The 20,868-nt window shown below is 42.5% G+C and overlaps 1 protein-coding gene across 3 annotated transcripts in view; it reads left to right on the forward strand.

Moving 5' to 3' along the window:
• The window catches only part of C2cd2 (C2 calcium dependent domain containing 2), a 64,141-nt gene that overhangs the window by 13,178 nt on the left and 30,095 nt on the right, over positions 1-20,868 (forward strand). For all 3 annotated transcript variants that reach the window (XM_052159249.1, XM_052159250.1, XM_052159248.1), the window contains exons 3-4: positions 14,693-14,812; positions 16,865-16,969. In XM_052159249.1, the coding sequence (XP_052015209.1) occupies positions 14,693-14,812; positions 16,865-16,969 (225 nt within the window). The remainder of the gene's footprint in view (positions 1-14,692; positions 14,813-16,864; positions 16,970-20,868) is intronic.

Raw genomic sequence — 20,868 nt, forward strand, 5'->3', positions numbered from 1 at the left:
TTTTAAATTGTCTAACAGCCTTATCAGTGGGTTCACAGGGCTTGCTGGAGGCAATCTGCCTGATAGGCAAAAGCTGTGTTATCTGTGCAGGTGAAGGGACCCGAGAACAGACAAGGTGCTATGCTCCCTCGCTTTTTCACACAAGGCTTGTTGGCTTCCTGTCTGACGTGTAGCTGGTCATATGCAGTACCCAGCCTTCTTGTGTTTAGAGGTGGTATGAGTTAAGTGGTAAACAGGATTGCTTAGCCTGCTGTAACCAGTAACCACTTTTACCTTGCCCCAGCATCATTTCACTTTATTGCTTTATTATTCTTAGAAGTGGAAATACTTGGGAAAGCTTTAGAAGCATGTTCTTTTTTTAACATGGGTGAATGTTTTGCCTACATGTGTATTTGTGTAGTGTCTATAGTTGGCAAGAAGAAAGTGTCAGATTCCCTGGGACTGTAGTTACGGATGATTATGAGCTGTCATGTAGGTGCTGGGAATTGAACAAAAGTACTTTCTGCAAAAGTAGCCAGTGTTCTTAATCACTGAGCTATGTCTCTCAAGCCCCTGAGTTGAAGCATTTTTAATGGTTTTGATTGGCTACCAGGAAGGCAATCTTAGAAAGGGAATGTTGGCAATGTGTTCATTTTTACAGTTATAGGAAATACTATGTGCTGGGAGTTGAAAAATACACAAACTAAAATGAAGTTGTCCCTCCCCTGTTTATGACTGCCTCCTTTCCTGCATTGGGTCTATTCACAGTAGCATCCTCAGTAGCTTGCAACCTGCCCAAGACAATTTGGAAAGTATATACATAACACACACACACACTGCAACTTCCTTTTATATAATTCTTGGCTTTTGGATTTTCTTTTTTTATTGCATATTTTATTTATGTACATCTCAAATGTTATCCCCTTTTCCAGTTTCCCCTCCATAAACTCCATCCCATCTCCCCTCCCCCTGCTTCTATGAGGCTGTCCCCTCATCCACTTACCCACTCCTGCCTCCCCACCCCCAGCATTCCCCTACACTGGAGCATTGAGCCCTCACAGGACCAAGGGCCTCTCCTTCTATTGATGTCCGACAAGGCCATCCTCTGCTACATATATGGCTGGAGCCATGGGTACTCTTAGGTTGGTGCTTTAGTCCCTGGAAGCTCTGGGGGAAGGTCTGGTTGGTTGATATTGTTGTTCTTCCTATGGGGTTGCAAACCCCTTCAGCATTTTCTTGGCCAAATGAAGAAATGTTATGTCCAGGTGCTGTTCTCTGAGGTCAGATGGGCTGGCCAGGCAGGTAAACAGACCTTTGCTCTTGATTCCCAAAGTGGCTGCCCTCCATTAGTTATTAGATATGGGTGTAGGAAGGTGGGACTTTGTCTCAGCTGTCCCTAACCTCACCTGTAGGAGTGGTGTGTGTGTGTGTGTGTGTGTGTAGGGGGGATGAAGGGCGCTGGAGGGTGTGTGTATGTATGTACTGTATGTATATGTGAGAGATGTATATGTAGGAGAGGGGGCTGGGAGTGTGTGTGTGTATGTGTGTTATCTTCTTGACCTTCTGGGAGGAAGGGTAAGACCCCTTATATTCTTGGTTTCCGTATGTGGCCTTTTCATTTTTGGACAGATGCCTTGGCCAGCCACAACACACCCATTTTTAGAAAGCACTGGAGCCAGAAAAAATAAGCTTTTCTCATAGCATGTCCCAGTTGGGACATTACTTAACTCCCTCATTAGATAAAAACCAGAGGCATGGATATCTCTTTCTAATATTGTTCTGGAATTGGTTGTAGCTTTGCTGTGTTCTGTTTGACCATTTCCCATGGGGTGCAACATAGTCTCCCTGCTATGCTGAATTCTTGAGAACTTGAGGACCAAAGTTTATGGTGTAGAGAAATGAAAACATTTACTTCCAAGAGTGTTCAGAAACCCTTTCTGCCAGCTTCCCTCGTGGCCTCAGGGTGTTTTGTTTTGTTTTGTTTTCATCTTTCTAACTTGGCCATTGCCAAAGCTACATATCTTGTACTAAGAAAGGAACCAGTCCTCCCAAGCCCAGCATGTTCCATTGCATAAGTCTTCCCCAGCTGAACAAGAATGAGGACTAGCTAATTGGCTTGTGAGTTTATACAATGGGCCTAAGCTTGGACTTTGTCCTGAAGCCTTGCAAGAATTCTGTGTGTCACAGTTGTTTTTGCAAACACAGGTTCAACACCAGTCCCTCTCCATAGCCCACAGTGAGATTTCTTAAGGCTTGAACAGAAAAAAAGGACCAAGGACAGTGGCAAGATTCAAGACCTGCCCACCTCCTCACTGAGTCTGGAGCAGTCTGCTTCACACAGGGCACTTTTGGGCATTGATTTCTTAGTATCCTCATACTGAGTATCTTCCCATTCAGTTCAATTCTGACCTTTACAACTAGAAAGAAGTTAGTGTAACTAGCTGGGTTCCAGGCTGAGGCCTATAAGCCTCGCCCCTACTACATACCCCACTTTTGATTAGCAAGGGACTAATTTTGATTAGCTTTGCAGGACCCTTGAAGTTCAACAGCTTGGAATAGCTCGTAGAACCCAGGAAAACAGTTTGTATTATTTCCAGTCTATGAAGTTATAAATGAAATATGTGTGCATAATGTATATGGAGTAGGCATAGCGCCCCACCTTCACCCCTCTGGACACGATTCCTCCCAGGACTTCCCTTCTTCACCTGAACTTGGATGATGGTTTCAGCACTCTGAATGACTGATTATTGTTCAGTTGCTTGTTAACCTGGACCTCCCAGCTTTTTAGAACTCTTAGTCTTTCCGACCAATCCTACCTGGAACTTGTCTACCAGAAACCACCTGTCTCATTAGTTCACAGGAGACATTTGCTTATCACCCATAGCATTCTGAAGAGTGGTGGCATTTTCCTGTGGTAATTTCCCTCAAGGGGCATCCTGTGAGATGAATAGATGAAACTTCCTCCAGGCACAAGCCTGGCGCAGCTATCAGGCACTGATCATAGCAAGGCCTGCTGTAAAGAGATGATCAGTGGGCCTGGGCTCTGCTCTCCTGAGGTCTTTCTGCCTCCTTGGTTAGTCTCAGCATGCACCAACTGGTGATTTCTCTGAGACTTAATTATATACTTAATTACAACTAGTTCTTTACTACATTCTCTTTCCTCACCTACTGGGAGAACTCTGTTCTAGAATGTTCCACCGAAGAGACACAAGGTTCTATTTCCATATAAGAGTAGCCTGGAGTCACTCAATACTCCAGTGTGCAATGTAGCCCTTCTTTGTCTCTCAGCAGGATCAGTGGCTTCCCTGTCTGGTGTTTTGACAATCTAGGTACAAAACTCAACAACAAAAGCAACCCTACCATGCTATGTCCACCCACTCAGTCATATCCCTTTAACAAATGGGATAGGTGTTGTTTTAAATACAGTGCAACCGTTGGCAGAAGAGGAGAAATTCTAAGGAGTCATTGGTGTCCTTCTTGTCCACTGTCGGTCTAGTGAAACAATGAAGTCCAAAGAGTTAATTCTGTGCTCAGGAAAAAGAAAGGCTGAAGCTTGGTGCCAGTCAAAGGAGGAACTTGTCTCCCAGGAAGAGATTTCACACAGTGCTGACAGCTTATCGGACTTTCTGGCAGGAAAAATTGAAGTTAAGACAGTGATAGGTGAGTGATTGATGGGAAGCACCTTGACTAGCTGCTTAGCTGTAACACTCTTTGCCTACTCTATAAACATCTACCTCATGTCAGGACCCTGCAGATAGACTTGGGATCATGGCCCTTTATTGGTTCCTCTTTGCAATATAACCATGGTGTCAGTGTCATTGTCATTGTCACTTGAGGGAAAGGGAGGCCTTCCATGGGTATCATCTGCTTTGGCATAGCAAGTTGCAGTAGGACTAGGTTCATCTTCTCCTATTGAGGCAGGATTAGGCAGCCCAATTAGTGGAAAGGAAGCAGGCAGCATAGTCACAGATAGACCCTGCTCTTGCTGTAAGGAAACCTACATGAAGACTAAGCTAAATGTCTGTTACATATATGTGGGGGGCTTAGGTCTGTCCCATTTATACTTTCTGGTTGGTAGTTCAGTTTCTATGAGCCCCTATGGGCCCAGGTTAATTGATTCTGTAGGTTTTCTTGTGGTGTCTTTGACCTCTTTGGCTCCTTCAACCCTTCCTGCTTCTTCCACAAGATTCCTTGAGTTTTGGCTACTGTTTGGTTGTGCGTCTCTACATCTGTTTCCATCATCTGCTGAGTGAAGCCTCTCGGATGACAGTTATGCGAGGCTTCTGTCTGCAAGTATAGCAGAATATCATCGGGTGTGGGCTCTCATGGCGTGGGTCTCAAGCTGGCCAGTCACTGGTTGGCCATTCTCTCTATTTCTGCTCCATTTTTATCCCTGAACATATAGGCAGGACAATTTGTGGTTGACGGTTTTGTGGCTGGATTAGTGTCCCCATCCTTCCATTAGAAATCCTGCCTGGTTATAGGAGGTGACCATTTCAGGTTCCATATTCCCCATTGCTAAGGAGTCTTAGCTAGGGTCACCTTCATAGATTCCTGGGAATTTCCATTCTAGCTTGACCTAGAGATGCTCCCACCAATTCTGGTTCTCTCTCCCAGTTCTCTCTCTGTCCTCCCCAGGCTTGAACACAATTCTTTATAGACATTGAAAGAACAATCTTCAACTTCACATGGAAAAAAAAAAACCCTGGGATAGCTAAAACAATCCTGTAAATAAAAGAACTAGAAGTAGCATCATTCTTGATTTCAAAATGTACTACAGAGCAGTAGTAATAAAAACCATATGGTATTGGCATAAAAACAGACAGATTGATCAATGGAATCAAATCAAAGACTCAGAAGTACGTCCACACACCTACAGATACTTGATTTTTGACAAAGAAGCCAAAACTATACAATGGAAAAAAGAAAGCATCTTCAACAAATGTTGCTGGTCTAGCCAGATGTCTGCATGCATAAGAATGCAAATAGATCCATATCTATCACCTTATACAAAATTCAAGTCCAAGTAGATCAAAGACCTCAACATGTAACTGGATACACTAAATATGATAGACAAGAAAGTAGGGAACAGTCTTGAACACATTGGCACAGGAGACAACTTCCTGAACAGAACAGCAACTTAGGCACTAAGATCAATAATTAATAAATGGGACCTCATGAAACTGAAAGGCTTCTGTAAGGCAAAGGACACCATCAATAGGACAAAATGGCAACACCAATCCTATATCAGAAAGAGGGCTGATATCTAATATATAAAGAACTCAAGAAATTATACATCAACAAACCAAATAACCCAATTAAAAAAATAGGGTACAAAGCTAAACAGAGAATTCTCAACAGAGGAATCTCTAATGGCTGGGAAGCACTTAAAGAAATGTTCAACATCCTTAGTCATCAGGGAAATGCAAATCAAAACAATTCAGAGATCCCATCTTATACCTGTCAGAATGGCTAAGATCAAAAAGTCAAGTGATATCTCATGCTGGTAAGGCTGTGGAGCAAGGGGAACATTCCTTCATTGCTAGTGGGAGTGCAAACTTGTGAAACCACTTTAAAAATCAATTTGGCAGTTTCTCAGAAAACTGGGAATTGAACTACCTCAAGACCCAGCTATACTACTCCTGGAAATATACTCAAAAGATGCTCCACCATACCACAAAGACACTTGTCCAACTATATTTATAGCCATAACTTTATTTGTAAAAGCCAGAAACTGTAAACCTAGATTTCTCTCAACTGAAGAATGAATAAAGAAAATGTGGTATACATATACAATGGAATATTATTCAGCTATTAAAAGCAAAAACATCCTGAGATTTGCAGGCAAATGGATAGAACTAGAAAAGATCACCCTGAGTGAGGTAACCCAGACCCAGAAAAACAAACATGATATATAGTCACTTATAAGTAGATATTAGCCATAAAGCATAGGATAACCATGCTACAACCCACAGACCCAAAGAAGCTAAGTAATAAGGAGGGTCCAAGGGAAGATGCTTCAATCTCACTGAGAAGGGGAAATACAGTAGACTTCAGGGGTAGATGGAGGGAGGGAACGGGGTGAGAGATAAGGTGGAGAGGGAACGGAAGGTTCAAGTCACAGTGTATACTACTTTCTCTGCTTTTATAAGTATTTGTAACTTTAATAGGTGTACTGGAGCATGTGGCTGAGACAGACTGTTAGGTTTGCTTGTACCCTGAGAACTCTGCTGTAACATATATTTGGAAAACTTACCAGTACCAGCAGTGACCACACGTAGAACCAACCTCAAAGACTGAAAATTGTGTCATCTTTCTAGATGAGTGGTCCAGTGTCCTGTGATAGGCACTTTGACTCAGGCCAAGGTTCCTACTGGTATAAGGACCAACTTAGGCTAAAGTTTTAAATAAAAGTTTGTGTCTGCTCAGCATGTAGGAAAGGCCCAGTCAGGCTCCTGGGGTTGGGGTGGGTGGGTGCTTGCTCCTTACCCCAGGACACAGGGTCTATGTTTAGTAATTGCAAATCCTTCCCATTAGGTCTGAACATAGGAAACAGGGGCAGGATTCCATAACATCCCACAATATTCATACCTCTGATGGCCTTGGGTGTGATGGGCCTAGGCTGTGTTTCTTTTCATTTGTGCTCATGATACTTCTCTGTTAGAAGACAGACAGTGCTATTGTATGGAGAGGAAACTGAGGCAAGAGGGTAAGTCAGATGAACAGAGCTACCAAGTGGTGACTGGCCACCGTGTACAAAATTCTCTGTGGCTCTTGCACCTGTGCACATCTAACATAGAAGAGATGAGAAAGGGAGATGCGACAAAGAATGAGGTATCCCATGAGACTTTGAAACCATAGCAACAAACTGTAGAAAGCCGGGTGGTGGTGGCACATGCCTTTAATCCCAGCACTTGGGAGAGAGAGGCAGGCGGATTTCTGAGTTCAAGGATAGCCTGGTCTACAGAGTGAGTTCCAGGACATCCAGGGCTATACAGAGAAACCCTGTCTCAAGAAAAGCAAAAATAAACAAACAAACAAACAAACAACAGTGCAGAGAGTGGGAAGGCCACAGCCACCCAGGGTGTGCAGCCAGTGATGTGCATTTATTTCTACCTGCATGGCTATTGTCCTTTGTATGCTGACATTGTGGTGAATTCAGTAAATTGGTCTTTATTTCTTCTGACAGAAATCGCCATTGATCTTTTTGTTTGCCTTGTATGACTTGAAATTTCAGTCATGCCATTAACCTGGTATGTATGCTAAAATGCTAATAGGTTGTGCAATTGTTTTGAGGTAGGATCCTTCCCATGGCAGGTAGAATCTCATCCTGGGAGTTTCACCCTCTGAATGCCACTGTACACTTCCCCAGAGAACCTGCTTGTTGGGCAGTGATTGACACATGGTAAAATGACCCTTACTGGTGACTGTTGGATCAGTAAGATTTTGGAATACAGAACATTATGGGTAGATAACGTGGCCTTTTATAGGAAGCACTAAGTGCCAGCAAGGAAAAGATCCAGTTCCTTCCAGTCTTCCTATTAAAGGAAACATCTTTTCCATGTTTTTGCATGCAGAGTCCTTGAGGGAGAAAGCTTATATGCAGATGTTTCTGTGTGAATCTATATTACATAGTCACTATTCTCCTTTTAGTATAGTATTGGGGGAAATACTCCTTTTTGGCTTCATAATATCTTGATATGAGCAGAGAACCCTGCTGGATTGAGAGTCTAGAATAGGGAACCAGTGTGGTTCAGGCACACCCTATCTACCTAGCATGCCTTGGAGTTATTTGCCATCTTGTTTCCAGAATTTTTCATTTTAGCCCTCTGGGAGAGTTCCTTATGAAATAAGTCTTCAGGAATATTCCTGTGACTTGGGAGCAAATAGGATGCACTGGTTACTTTCTCATTGCTGTGACAAAATACCTGGTTAAAAGACACTTAAGGGAAGAAGGGTTTATTCTAGTTTGTAGCCTTGAGAGGCTGTAGTTCTTCCTGTTGGAGAAGGCATCAGACAGGAGCTTAAGGCAGCTGGTCACATTGAACCTGCTCCCAGGAACTCAACAGAGATGAGTGCTGGTACTCAGTTGGCTTTCTCTCTTTTTGTGTCCAGGACTCCAGCCTATGGGGTGGTACTGACAACATCCAAGATGAGTCTTCTACCTCAGTTAACCCATTTTAGATATTCCTCAGACATGCCCAGTGGCTTGTCTCTGAAGTCATCTATAGGTTCTATCAAGTTGACAGTTCATATAGACTATCAATAGGGTGAATCCTGTAGATGTGATAGTACTGAACTCTGGCTGGTTTTACTTTTTAAACGGAAGTAAATGTTTAAACCCATGTTTAAGAGTAGACATTGGGTTTGACATCCTCTTCATATCTTTAAGAATGTTTATAGAGGTGAGACTAGATTGCAGAGTTGGGAATGACACCAGATTTGGGAACTGGTGCTAATGGGTCAAAATCCTCTAGGGAAAAGTTTAATGAGAGAGAGAGAGAGAAAGAGAGAGAGAGAGAGAGAGAGAGAGAGAGAGAGAGAGAGAGAGAGAGAGAGAGAGAGAGAGAGAGACTCATGCCCCTCCCTTTGGCTTTCATGTATGAAAACAATGTGTCCCAAATAACTGATTTCCTGAAGAATCTCATGCTGAGGAAAGAAAAGGATAAGTTCTGATGCCAGCTGGAGGAGGAACGTGCCTCCTGAAAAGGATTCCACACTATTTGTCAAACTACATTCTAGGAGAAATGGGAGCCAAGACCTTATAGGGCAGTGATGTGCATGATCCGATCTTCAACACGACTGCTTAGCTGTGCATGCCTCTTGCCCTCCAATTTGAACCTAATCCTCATTTCAGCCCCCACTGCAGAGGACAAGACAGACTTGAGGGGTAACTAAACCTCTTCCTTATTTTCTTCTTCCCAATGTGGGAAAATTGAATAAATTTCCTTTCTCTGCTTTTCTATAGTTTGGCTTATTTGAGGACTCATAGCCAAGCCCCTTAGGGCTGTCAGAGCCTGCCCTCTGACCTGACAGCTCCAGTAATAGATATACTTCCTTTTTATTTGGTGGCTCCTTCCTTATAACATGTGATCCAAGTGAAAAAATGTACTCATTAACTCTTTAGATGCATTTTATCAGCTGTGCCCTTAGTTCTTTGGGAGGAAAAAATAATAAATGATTTTGAGTTCTAGAATGTTCTGAGAGGAGCTAAACCACAGGTAAGTTGGAAAGTGAAACAGTGGTGAAATTTAAAAGGGTTGGGCTTTCCTGTTGGCAAGCAACAGCATGATTGCATGACTTGAGAGGACCTTTGGCAGGAATCTGGGGCTTCCTGTCTACACAAGACATATTTCCCAGACAAGAGCTATGTGTGTGGGTGGAAGGTCTTGAAGCAAGACAGGGAGAAAAAAAAAGGTGAACAACAGACTCTGGCTGTTATTTGCTAGGACATGCTGTGTGACAGGATGGTGTCAGTGACCTGAATCTCTCTCCTTCACCCTTGGAAGCTTGTAGGTTTCAAATCTGTGACTCCTAACTCTAACCCATTTAGTATATAGGCAGTTCTACTGGCTTATTTTAAGGAACCTAGCAACTGCTTACATGACATACCACTAGGTGTGTTGTGTCAGGTGTGTGTTTTTGATTAAAAGGACCACTACCCACCCCAGATCTCCCTCTCTCTGCTTCTTCCCTCTCCCTCCCCACCACCCTGTCTCCCTTGTCTGCATGGCAACTTCTTCAGTATTGCCCCCTGAGACAGGTGAATTCACCTGGGAGCCATTCCCAAATAAAACCTGCTTTTATACTTTTAATTTGACTTGAATGATTTATTTCATCAGCAGACAAAACCTATTAGAAGCTACCCTCTTTTATCTAGGGGTATCCTAGACACATGCTTATATGCCTACCACAGCCAGCTTAACCATTTTTGCTCTTTTTTTTTTTTAAGATTTATTCATTTATTTTATGTAAGTACACTGTCACTGTCTTCAGACCCCCCCCCCCAAAGAGGGTATCAGAAGTCATTAAGGATGGTTGTGAGCCACCATGTGGTTGCTGGGATTTGAACTCAGGACCTTCGGAAGAGCAGTCAGTGCTCTTAACCGCTGAGCCATCTCTCCAGCCCCCATTTTTGCTCTTGAAAGGGACAATTTATTGGGAATTATAGTCAGCCTTCTGTTCTGAAATGGTGGTCTCACTTAGGATTATGTGGGTGATTTGGGGAGAAAAGATCTCAGGACACAGGCAGGTCTGTGGCTGAGGTTATTTATTTATTTATTTATTTATTTATTTATTTATTTATTGTATTTTGTTTTTAATCTAGTAAACTCATTCCTGGGAGGCAAGTGCCAGCTTGATAGTATATACTAACGATACTTAACCTTTTAAAAAGCCACTGCTTGATTTGGGGGATAGTTGTTGGCAAAATGTTTACCTTGCAAGTATGAGGACCTGAGTTCCATCTCAGAATTCTTGTTAAAAAATAAATGCTGGGGGGCTGGAGAGATGGCTCAGTGGGTAAGAACACCGACTGTTCTTCCAAAAGGTCATGAGTTCAAATCATAGCACCCACATGGTGGCTCGCAACCATCCGAAAAGAGAAAAGACATCTGATGCTTTCTTCTGGTGTCTGAAGACAGTTACAGTGTACTCACATATAATAAATAAATAAATCTTTAAAAAAAAATAAATGCTGGGCATGGTGGCACGTGCTTGCAATTCCAGTGCTAAGGAGATGGAGACAGGCAGGCTTCTAGAGTCTGCCATGCAAGCATGAGGACTTGAGTTTAGATCCCCAGAACCAACTTAAAAGTCTGGTGTGGCAGTTTCCATATGTAACCCAGTGGTGGAGACAGACAGGCAGGTCCTGGGGGTTTGCTGGTTAGCCAGTCTAGCAGAAATGGTGAGCTCCAGGTTTAATGAGAGATCCTATCTCAAAAAATACGTAGAGAAGCAATTGAGTAGAACAGACTTCAACCTCTGGCTCCCACATTTGCCTGGATCGGTTAGCATATCAGCATACGTACATATACCACATGTATAAGCACATATGCTTACACACTGGCATTCCAGAACAGATATTTGGAACCCATGCCAGAAGAACCTGAAAACTATGCTTGGACAGGTCTACATAATGCAGACTGAGGAGCTAACTAGAAAACCTAGTTATCATCTTTGAGGGAGCTCTGAATTCACAACCAGGTCTCTATTCCTTATAGATCTTCAAGTAGATGTTAACCCTGGGCATTCTGACCCTTTAAGGTGGCTGGTAAGTTGCCAGGGTCCCTAAACTTGTAAGGTGTCCTGCTTGCTACTGTTCAGTTGAGAGACCTGAAAGTGAAGCCTTCTGTGTTGGTTGAGAGAATTAATCCTTATTGCAGATCGACATTAATATAGGTAAAGAAGATTGCCGACTTAAAACTATTTGGTTCTCCTCTATTTGACAAATGAGGCATTGTGGCTCTTGGGTGGCAGAAGCAGAACCCTGTGGAGGAGTCCAGCGCTTATGGCTGTCTGTCCAGTGAGAGCTGTTTGCTTGGATTGGCATATCAAAATGTTTAGGTAAGCCAAGCGTGGTGGCTCATTCCTTTTAAATCCCAGCTACTCAGGTGATCAAGGCAAAAGAAGTTTCATGGGTTTGAGATGAGCCTGAGTTACAAAATGAGCTACAAAGTAAGACTTTTTAAAAAAAAGTCTTGCTTAAAAGAGGTTTTGTAATATGAGCCTGTAATTCCAGGGTTTAGAAGGCTAGGGTAGAAGGATGGAGAGTTCTGTTGCCTGCCTCAGCTCAATAGCGAGTTCAGGTCAGCCTGGATGGCAGAGTAAGACTCTTTCTCCAATAAACAAACAAACAAACAAACAAACACACACACATACATACATACATACATACATACATACATACAATAAAAATTTAAAAGAAGGAAGAGAAAAAGAACAGAGGCAGCTTCCTACTCCCACACCACTGAGGTGGGCTCAGGTCGTTTGTTTAACAAGGGCACTAACAAAGGCTAGTGTGTATGTGAAGTGATCATCTGTAGTGATGAAGTGCAGTAGGGTTGGGGAGGAATTGGGATGTTATGAAAAGACTTCCCAGCCTGAAATAGCCCCATTAGTGATGTTATTAGCACTGGGGTTGGGGAGATGAGTGACTTCTCGATCCTTTCTCCCATGACTGTGATAAAATACCTGACAACAGCAGCTAAGGGAGGAAGGGTTTAGGGTCATTCTGCATCTATATCCAGAGCAGAGTGATGGAAGCTCAGATAGTTTCTTTTTTATGCAGTCTAGACTCAAGCCAGGGAACCCTGCTGCTCTCCTTTATAATGTGTTTGTTCACATCGATTAACCTTATCAAGATAATTCCCAGAGGCATACCCATGGCTAACCTAATCTCAACAATTCCTTAAGGCTGTGAAAGGAAGCTTATCTACTAGGGGTTCCAGACTCTGTCAAGTTTACAGCTAACATTGACCATCACAAGTAGCTAATCATGAGTTTTGGAGTCTCATGTTCTAGAGGTCCTCAATTCCTTTGAATTTAGTTATTGGCTTGATTTCTTCCTAGGTTTACTTAAGTGCTTAGATGTTCTGTGTCTCTCAAGGGATGGTTGTTGGGCAGCTTTATGTATCCTTGGAAACCAAACTTTCTTATGAGGTTTAAAGCACACCCCACCTCCTAACTCAAGCCACTGGTATTCCTAGTACAGTGCTGATGGGCTCAGTGTAGAAGGTTCTAAGAACATCTTGATAGTCATGCAGCAAGGCCTTCTCTGTTTCATTGTTTTATTTTAAGGCAGTAAAAGGCACAGGCCCTGGGAACAATGACATTTCCCTGCATCAGTTATTGGTCTGTGGAGTTTCTCTGTTATCAAAGTTTCCAGAAAGGATTGTTTATAGAACATTTATTTTTAACATGAATCAGTGACATTTCTTATCCAAACATTTTTTTTTGTTGTTGTTGTTCTAACCTTCTGTGGACTCTGGTCCACATAACCAGTCCCTGTCTTCCATCTTCTGAGAGCAATGTCATAGGAATGGAAAGAAAGGTGAACCAGTTTCTTCCAGAATTGAGAAGGTGATTTTTTTTTTTAGGTGAACTCCTGCTAGGCCTATGTGCTCCTAGATGTCAGAAGCTGCCATAATGGGGCTCAGAGAACTTGGAGGATTTGTTAGCGTGTGTATAATGAGGGGCAGCAGCAGAAGCTGTGTGTGGGAGGCTAGGGATGAGAAATAAAGAGAGGTGATGCCTAGCTCTGCACTTTGTGCATCAGGCCTGACAAAGTAATTATTTTCATAATCTTTTCACTTGTGTTTTATATTCTGAGAAATAGGCCAGAGAATTAGAGAATTTTCTATGATTCCCAAAGTGAACCTCAGGAATGGGATCAGCTGTTCGTTGGGAGAGGCAGAGGTCTATCTGGTGTCATCTTCAGACTTCTGTTTCTCACTGGCCAGGTTCCTGGGGTCCTGGCCACCCTGTTGTATAGTGTCTAGCATGCCCTGTTGCTGCAGCCCCTATATACCTGGCATCTAGTCTAGGTGTACACTGGGCATGCTCAGCCAGGTATGGTGGAGTCTGACTTAGAAGCTCTGCTCCTCTAGGACTCACTGACAAAAAACACTGTGTTATTTTGGTCATAAAATTACCCCTCTGAAATACCTTATGGCAGATTGTAGTTTGGTTTATTGTTGATGCTATTAGTTGTCTCTGTCTTCTATAACCTTGTTCTAAAATACAAGTTCATTTTATATTTGAGCTCATGTTATAATTCTGTTTTTGTTAGAGTTATTTAATTTTATAGTCACCTAATACTTTATGTTTTTAGAGTTATCTCAGATTAAAAATAATATACTAAAATTATTTAGTTAGAAATTAGTTTTATATTCTAGATAACATTTTTAACTTTTTTCATCAGTGCATGTTAAAGTATTTGTTTTGTTTTTTCTTTTGAGACAGGGTTTTTTTGTGTATCCCTGGCTGTCCTGGAACTTTCTCTGTAGACCAAGCTGGTCTCAAACTCAGAGATCCACCTGCCTCTGCCTCCTGATTCCTGGTTTTAAAGGTATGTGCCACCATACCTAGCTAATTTCTAAATTTTATACTTTTAATACCTATTAATTTCTTTTAAAGGCTTACTTTTAGTAAAAGATAGCAAATAACTTTTCTCTCCATGAGGGTAGAAATGTCTAAAGCTTACAAAAAATAAGTGAATTTGTTATTTGTGTGTATATGCTTGTGTGTGTATGCGTGTGTGAGTGTGTGTGTGTAGGTCAGAACCAACTTGTACAAGTTGGTTCTTTGCTTACATCATGTTAATTCTGAGGCTGGAACTCAGTTGTCAGGTCTAGTGGCAAGCACCTGTAGATGGTAACCCATCTCATTGCTTATTGGCCCTCTCTAGGGAATTTAAAAGTAACCATTGTGAAAAAAATTGTAATTTTAAAAGAACAAAACTTTCTATACATATGGAAAAAGCATGACAACTAGATTTAAGCAGAACAGAATCTCTTGAGAATCCATAAAGAATCAAGGGTCTAAGGCAGTGTTTAGTTTTTGATTAGTTTTGTGTATCTATTAATCCAAAGTTAGACCCCAAATTCTTTCCTTGTTAATTTAGAAAGTCTAGGTTATTCAGGGAAATGAAGCTGTCCATGGTAGGCACTATCCTTGTTGTCATTTGAAGATTCCCTATACCCTGTCTTTCCAGATGGTGATTTGTCATGTGGTGGGCGAGACTCTCCAGTTCTTGGTCAGTGCAGGGCCTGCCTCCACCACAGGCTCGGAATGCCAGCTGTATGATGTCCAGCTTTCCCCATTTCATTTAAAGGTAAGGCTGCGTAGATGCTATCAGTCATAGGAAATACACGGTAGTCATGACCTTGTGTTCCCTACTGTAGGAGGGACACAGGGAGGATTCCTCTATGCTGAATTACAGGGCTCTAAGTATCATTCTTATTAATTATGAATCAGGTCATTATCTTCAAACTGTAAGTCACCATGAGCATGACTCAGAAAAAGCACACCACCCTGTAAGGTCTATACCCAGCATCGATGGTGACTCCCCACAGCTATATAGTTGAAGCCTCCTCCTCTAGTTCTTTCATCCTATATACTCTGTCCCCTCTCTGAGGCCAGGTGGAATTAGGGCAATATTGTGTATAACTGTTGGGAGAAATGACTAGATAACTGGGTAAGGGTCCCATGACCCACCCTGCCTATCCTATGAGGAAATGTTAGCATTTGGCAAGCCCAGCTGTGTTGATCTTTTATAAGTGGACACAGTTGATCTGTTAAAAATGGCGGCAGTTTTAGTTCTACAGGACTGCAGGCTAATGTTACTGTTGGCTACATATTATTTGTAAAGAGTTTGTGTACCACCTTACTCTTTGCTTGGTCACTGTGCCTTGTTCTTTTTCACCTCAGTCACCATAGGTGTAATCCTCAAACCACACCTATTGGCTTGTTCCTCTTCTAGCCTCTATCATTGTTAAAGATGCTTATGATGCCTTTTGGTCACCTGGAAATATAAGATGTTCTCACCACCTTAAGGTTCAGGCCCTAATCACACCTGTCAGGTCCTGTTTACTATGTCTGGCCTTATATATAAGGCTTCATGGATGAAGGCCTGGGCATCTTAACATGACTCTGCCTACTCTACATGAGTAGGACTGCCCGATATAGGAGACCATTTGAGGCTGCTGGAGTGGCCCAGGTGAGGGGGAAAGTGTTCCATGGTACTCTCTTATAATCCCAGGGACATGTGGCCATAGATACTGGCCATCCCAGAACTGAAGACAGGATGTGCTGGGCCCCCTTGCTCTCTCCACTCTCCTTTGCCTTGATGACAGAAAAAGAAGCACAGAGCACAGGGAGTTCCTCATTTAAATAAGGCTGTGGAATGTCGGTGACACCTGTCCTGAGGACTACCTGGGCAGTGTTTAGCGGGATCTTCACATCTATTCTGGAAGAACATGGTAAACCAAGGCAGAAGTTGAGCTATTGTCTGTGAGAACATGTGACTAAAGGAACACGCAGAGGCTGGAGTGGTGTCTCAGGTTAAGAACACGTGCTGTTCTTGCAGATGACCTGGGTTTAGTTTCCAGCATCCTCATGGTGGCTTACAATCTTTCATAACTCCAGTTCCAGGTGGCATCTCAACTCTTCTGGCCTCCAGCGGCACCAGGCATGCACACAGTATACTTACATACACACAGGCAACTCAAATATATTATTTTAATTAGTTTTGTGTTGCTGTAATAAAACACCATAACCAAAAGCAATTTGGGAGGAGAGAGTTCATTCCCGCTTAAAACTCTCAGGTAACACTCCATCATTGAAGGAAGTCAGGGTAGAAGCTCAAGGTAGGAACCTGAAGGCAGGAACTGAAGCAGAGGCCATGGAGGGGTATTGCTTACTGTCTTTCTCCCCATGGCCTGCTCAGCCTGTTTTCTTATATAACCTAGGACCACCTGCTCAAGGGTAGCACTGCTCACAGTGAACTGTGCTCTTCCATCAGTCAGTAATCAAAACCCCTGCATACTTGACTATAGGCTAATCTGTTATGATTTCAAGGTATGTTAGGTTTGGGTCAAGATGACAAAAATCAACCAGCACCCACATAAAATAAAAATCTTAAAAAGTAAACACACAGAGAGCTTCAGTACACATGTACATAGCACACTGCATGCACATATAATATGCATGTACCTTGTACAAATACAACACACAGTATACTCATACAATGTGCACACACATACAGCACATGTATACACAGTATACAAGTACATGACACACAACAGCATCCATATACAATGTAATTAAGGCTCATGTAAAGATCTCAGCTACCCAGTAACTGTTGCTTGGTGGTTTGTTCTCATAGGTGGAATTCCACATGGAAGAGAAGAGAGAGGACATCCAAATCAAGTGGTCTTTCACCCGTGTACCAGAAACAGCCATCAAGATCCAGCCCCGTGTCCCAGGGGAGGTCAGTCCGTAAGTTTTTATCGTTCTTTCACTGGTTTGAGAATGCACGAGTGGCTAAGGCATGTCTTGAAGTGGGCAGCTTGAAAGTGGGTGGCTGCTAGGCGGTGGTGGCGCACGCCTTTAATCCCAGCACTTGGGAGGCAGAGGAGGTGGATTTCTGAGAGACCAGGACAGCCAGGGCTACACAGAGAAACCCTGTCTTAGAAAAAAAAAAAAAGAAGAAGAAGAAGAAAGTGGGTAGCCCCTTCCAACCATTCTCCCTATTCTGACTTAGGCCACAAAAGACAGGACTCTGTGGGGATAGCTTTGATAGAGAGAACAGTTTCCTTTCCACTTTCTGGGGCCTTAGGGTATGAGGACAGAAGCTGGGCTGCAGTGAATGTGTGAAAAGTGTCCCGGTGTCACTTTCCTTTGTTGCACAAGGGAAATCTTTCAGTGACTTTTTACAAAATTTCCTTGTAATTCTGCTCCATTTCAAACCAGGTCAGCCACTGAAGCCTCACCACAGTAGAGAGGTATGGGCTTTGCAGGGTATTTGCACAAAGACACTTTCCCTTTTCTTCTTTTACCTCATTTTTGTCTTTCCTCTCTTCATTTTTTTCTCTGGAGTGGGAATGGAACTTAGGGCCTTGGACATGATAAACAAGTGCATCATCCTGGTCCTGTCACTGTCTCAGCCTTCATACTTTTACGTAGATATGTGCAATGTGAGGTTTTGGTTGGTTTGGCTTTGGTTTGATTTGAGCTGGTAAATCACTCACACACACACTCACACACACACACACACACACACACACACACACACACACAAATACTGACTGAGGAACATTAACTAATACGAGATTGGTAATACCAATACCAATTGGTAATACTGGCTACCTGGGGTGCTGGGAAAATAAGGAATCTTGAACACACAGTGGTCTTCTTCTCCGCAGAGGAGAGTGAACATGTCAGGGCTTGTCTGTATGGACTGCTGATGTCATTGTCTCAGAGAAGCAAACAGCAGAAGGAAGGAGGAAGAGAGAATGAATTCGGGTGAAGCCTTCCTTCTCCTTCTGCTTCTTGCTTTGATGATGACATCATTTATCTAGGCCTGCAGCCTACATAGGCAAGCTCAGCAATGTTGAATTTCTTATGTGGAAAAAGTAATTTCTTATGAGAAAATCACCAGTCTTTGTGATTCCTTGAATTATTTTTCCTCATGGGTAGCTATGTTACCAATCTGATAATGATTGATTTGCCGCAGTTAGTGTACAGGTATAGGATTTCTCCATCTTTGTTGATTTATGTATTTATTTTTTAATTTTTATGTGTATGGGGATTTTTGCCTGCACAGGTGTCTGTGTATCTTGTGCATGTAGTGCCATCAGTCCAGAGTTCCTCCTGTGCAATTCAGACAGAGAAGCAAGAGCTCAATGTGAGGCACAGCCATAATACGGGATATTTTTCAGCCAGGAATGGAGTGATGTGCTGGTGTATGCTGTCTCCTGATTAGCCTTGCAAACAATAATCGAAGCCTGATTCAGGAGACATATGTGACATGACACATCCAGTCTAGAGGAGGCAATACACAGAAAAAGAAAGATGGATGCCAGGGGTTGGAGACATGACTCCTGATAGGATGGAGTCTGCAGTTCATCTTTGAGGAGTAGTGAACATATTTCAGTAGTGGGTGCTTAGTACTATATATGTACAAATTGAGCAGTGAAATCTACATTTCAAATGGTTATTCTACATCATGTGTCTTTTATTTCAACTTAGGTTATCAAGAGGCTATTGAGGTTAAAGGTCTCCCACTTCAAAGCACTGTCTTAACTGCTTGAATTTGACTCTTGGCTCACCGAAGACTATGGACTGTGTGGCTCTCCGAATGCTACCTGACTTCTCTCTACTTTAATTTCCTTATCCGTGAAGTGGAGGGACTGTGATGTAAAGGATTAAGCTAGTTAATGCGCATGTATAAGAGAAGCTGGCTTCCAGTGAGAACCATGGAAACATTAGCCATTTTGACTCTTGCTACTTAGAGGCCTTATGTTTTAGAGATTCAAGTCCACTTTCAATAGACATAGGCTAAGTTCACTATAGGGAGACCTGGTCAGTCAGGGGACAGGCAGCCAGTTGTTTTCCAACAACACAGATCGTTCCAGTCTTCCTTCCTAAAGTCAGTTCCTGCTGTACAAGTTGCAAGTATCCTATAAACCAGTGGGAACCTCGCTTATACAGCCAGATGGGGTCCCCAGTGAGGGGAAATGGCACCCAAGGTGCTTTCAAGCTGCCTCCTACAGAATGACATTGGAACCAGGGTAGCGCTAGATCTTGGCAGAACTTGACCATCACAGCTTCTCTCCACAAATCTCAGAAAGATGGCAAGGTACTTGGGCTGCATTAGCGTGGGACCTGTCATCTTAGCAAATATCCACACAGACCATTTTCTCAAGAGTTAAAATAAAAGCTATAATACTGAAATAAGATTCAAGAAGACCAAGGTATCTTCACATTAATTGAGATTAAAAAAAAAATACATACTTTAAATCTGAGTAGGGTGCCATGGGCCTATTATCCTGGTCTGTGGGAGACAGAAGCAGGAAGATCATGAGTTTAAGTCCAATTTGGGATGCACAATGAGATTTTGCCTTAAAAAACCCCAAGGTCTGGGGATGTATTCCAGTGATAAAATGCTTATCTAATATAGGAAAAGCCATAAGCTCCATCTCTAACACTAAAAAATTAAATAAAACCCAAAACCTGTGCACTAAAAGCATTTATAGCAGTGGTTCTCAACCTTCCTAATGCTGCAACCTGCTATACAGTTCCTCATGTTGTAGTGACACCTGAATAATAAAATTATTTTGTTGCTACTTCATAACTGTAATCTTGCTACTGTTATAAATTGTAGTGTAAATATCTGATATGCAGTACAGCTGATATGTGGCCCCTCGTGAAAGGCCTTTCTATCCCCAAAGGGGTCATGTATGATACAAAAGTTGAGAACCACTAATTTGTAGAGATTTGATGCACAGAACAGAACCATGCACACATGAACAAGCACCAGTATCCAGGTAGGAATGGTGCAAAACGAGTACCAGGTAGCTTATTGTGGTCCCTTCACAGGCTTCACATGGGGTACTGGGACCCTGACATCTTGAATATGGGAGATGTCTAAATTACAGAGTGGTAGCGGTTAAAGCTCAATTCTTAACTTGATGGGATCTGTGGAAACAAGATTCCAAACAAGTCACTGAGGGAGTTTCAATTGAGATGGGAAGAACCTAAATGTGGGCAGACAATCTCATAGGCTGGGGTCCCAGCATGCATAAAAAGGAAAAGCATGTTGAGCACCAGCATTCATCTCTCTCTGCCTCCTGATATATACTGTGATTAGCTGCTTCACATTTTTGCTACCTTGCCTTCCCTGGCGTGATAGACTGTGCCTTAAAACTGTGAGACAAAATGAACCTTTCTTCCTTAACTTGCTTTTGTTAAAGCAACAAACCAATAACCAATAAAGCTACAATCAATAGATCCAATAACTGAAAGTAGCACATATTAATTGCTGTTTATTGTTTGGGGCCTGGAGTCTTTGCATAGTTTGTCTTGTCCTAAGCCCTGTCTCTATCTGCCTGCCATCAAGTTCTTGACTGGGCTGTGATCCTGTACAGCTCAGGGGCCTCTTCAGCCCCACATAGTTGGTGACATGATTGGTTCATTATGTACCCATTAGGTCCCCACTTTATCACTGACTGTACACTTGACGACTGCTGTTGTTCCTGGCTTGTCATGAGCTGACAGGACAATGCAGTCCTGGAGATAAGAGCTAGCACCAAACCAAAGCTGCATGATGTCTGACGGTCTAACATCTAGCATACCTGTCTGGTACTTGTATCTGGCATACAGTGATCT

Source organism: Apodemus sylvaticus, chromosome 15, assembly GCF_947179515.1.
Source record: "Apodemus sylvaticus chromosome 15, mApoSyl1.1, whole genome shotgun sequence".
NCBI classification, from domain to species: Eukaryota; Metazoa; Chordata; class Mammalia; order Rodentia; family Muridae; genus Apodemus; species Apodemus sylvaticus.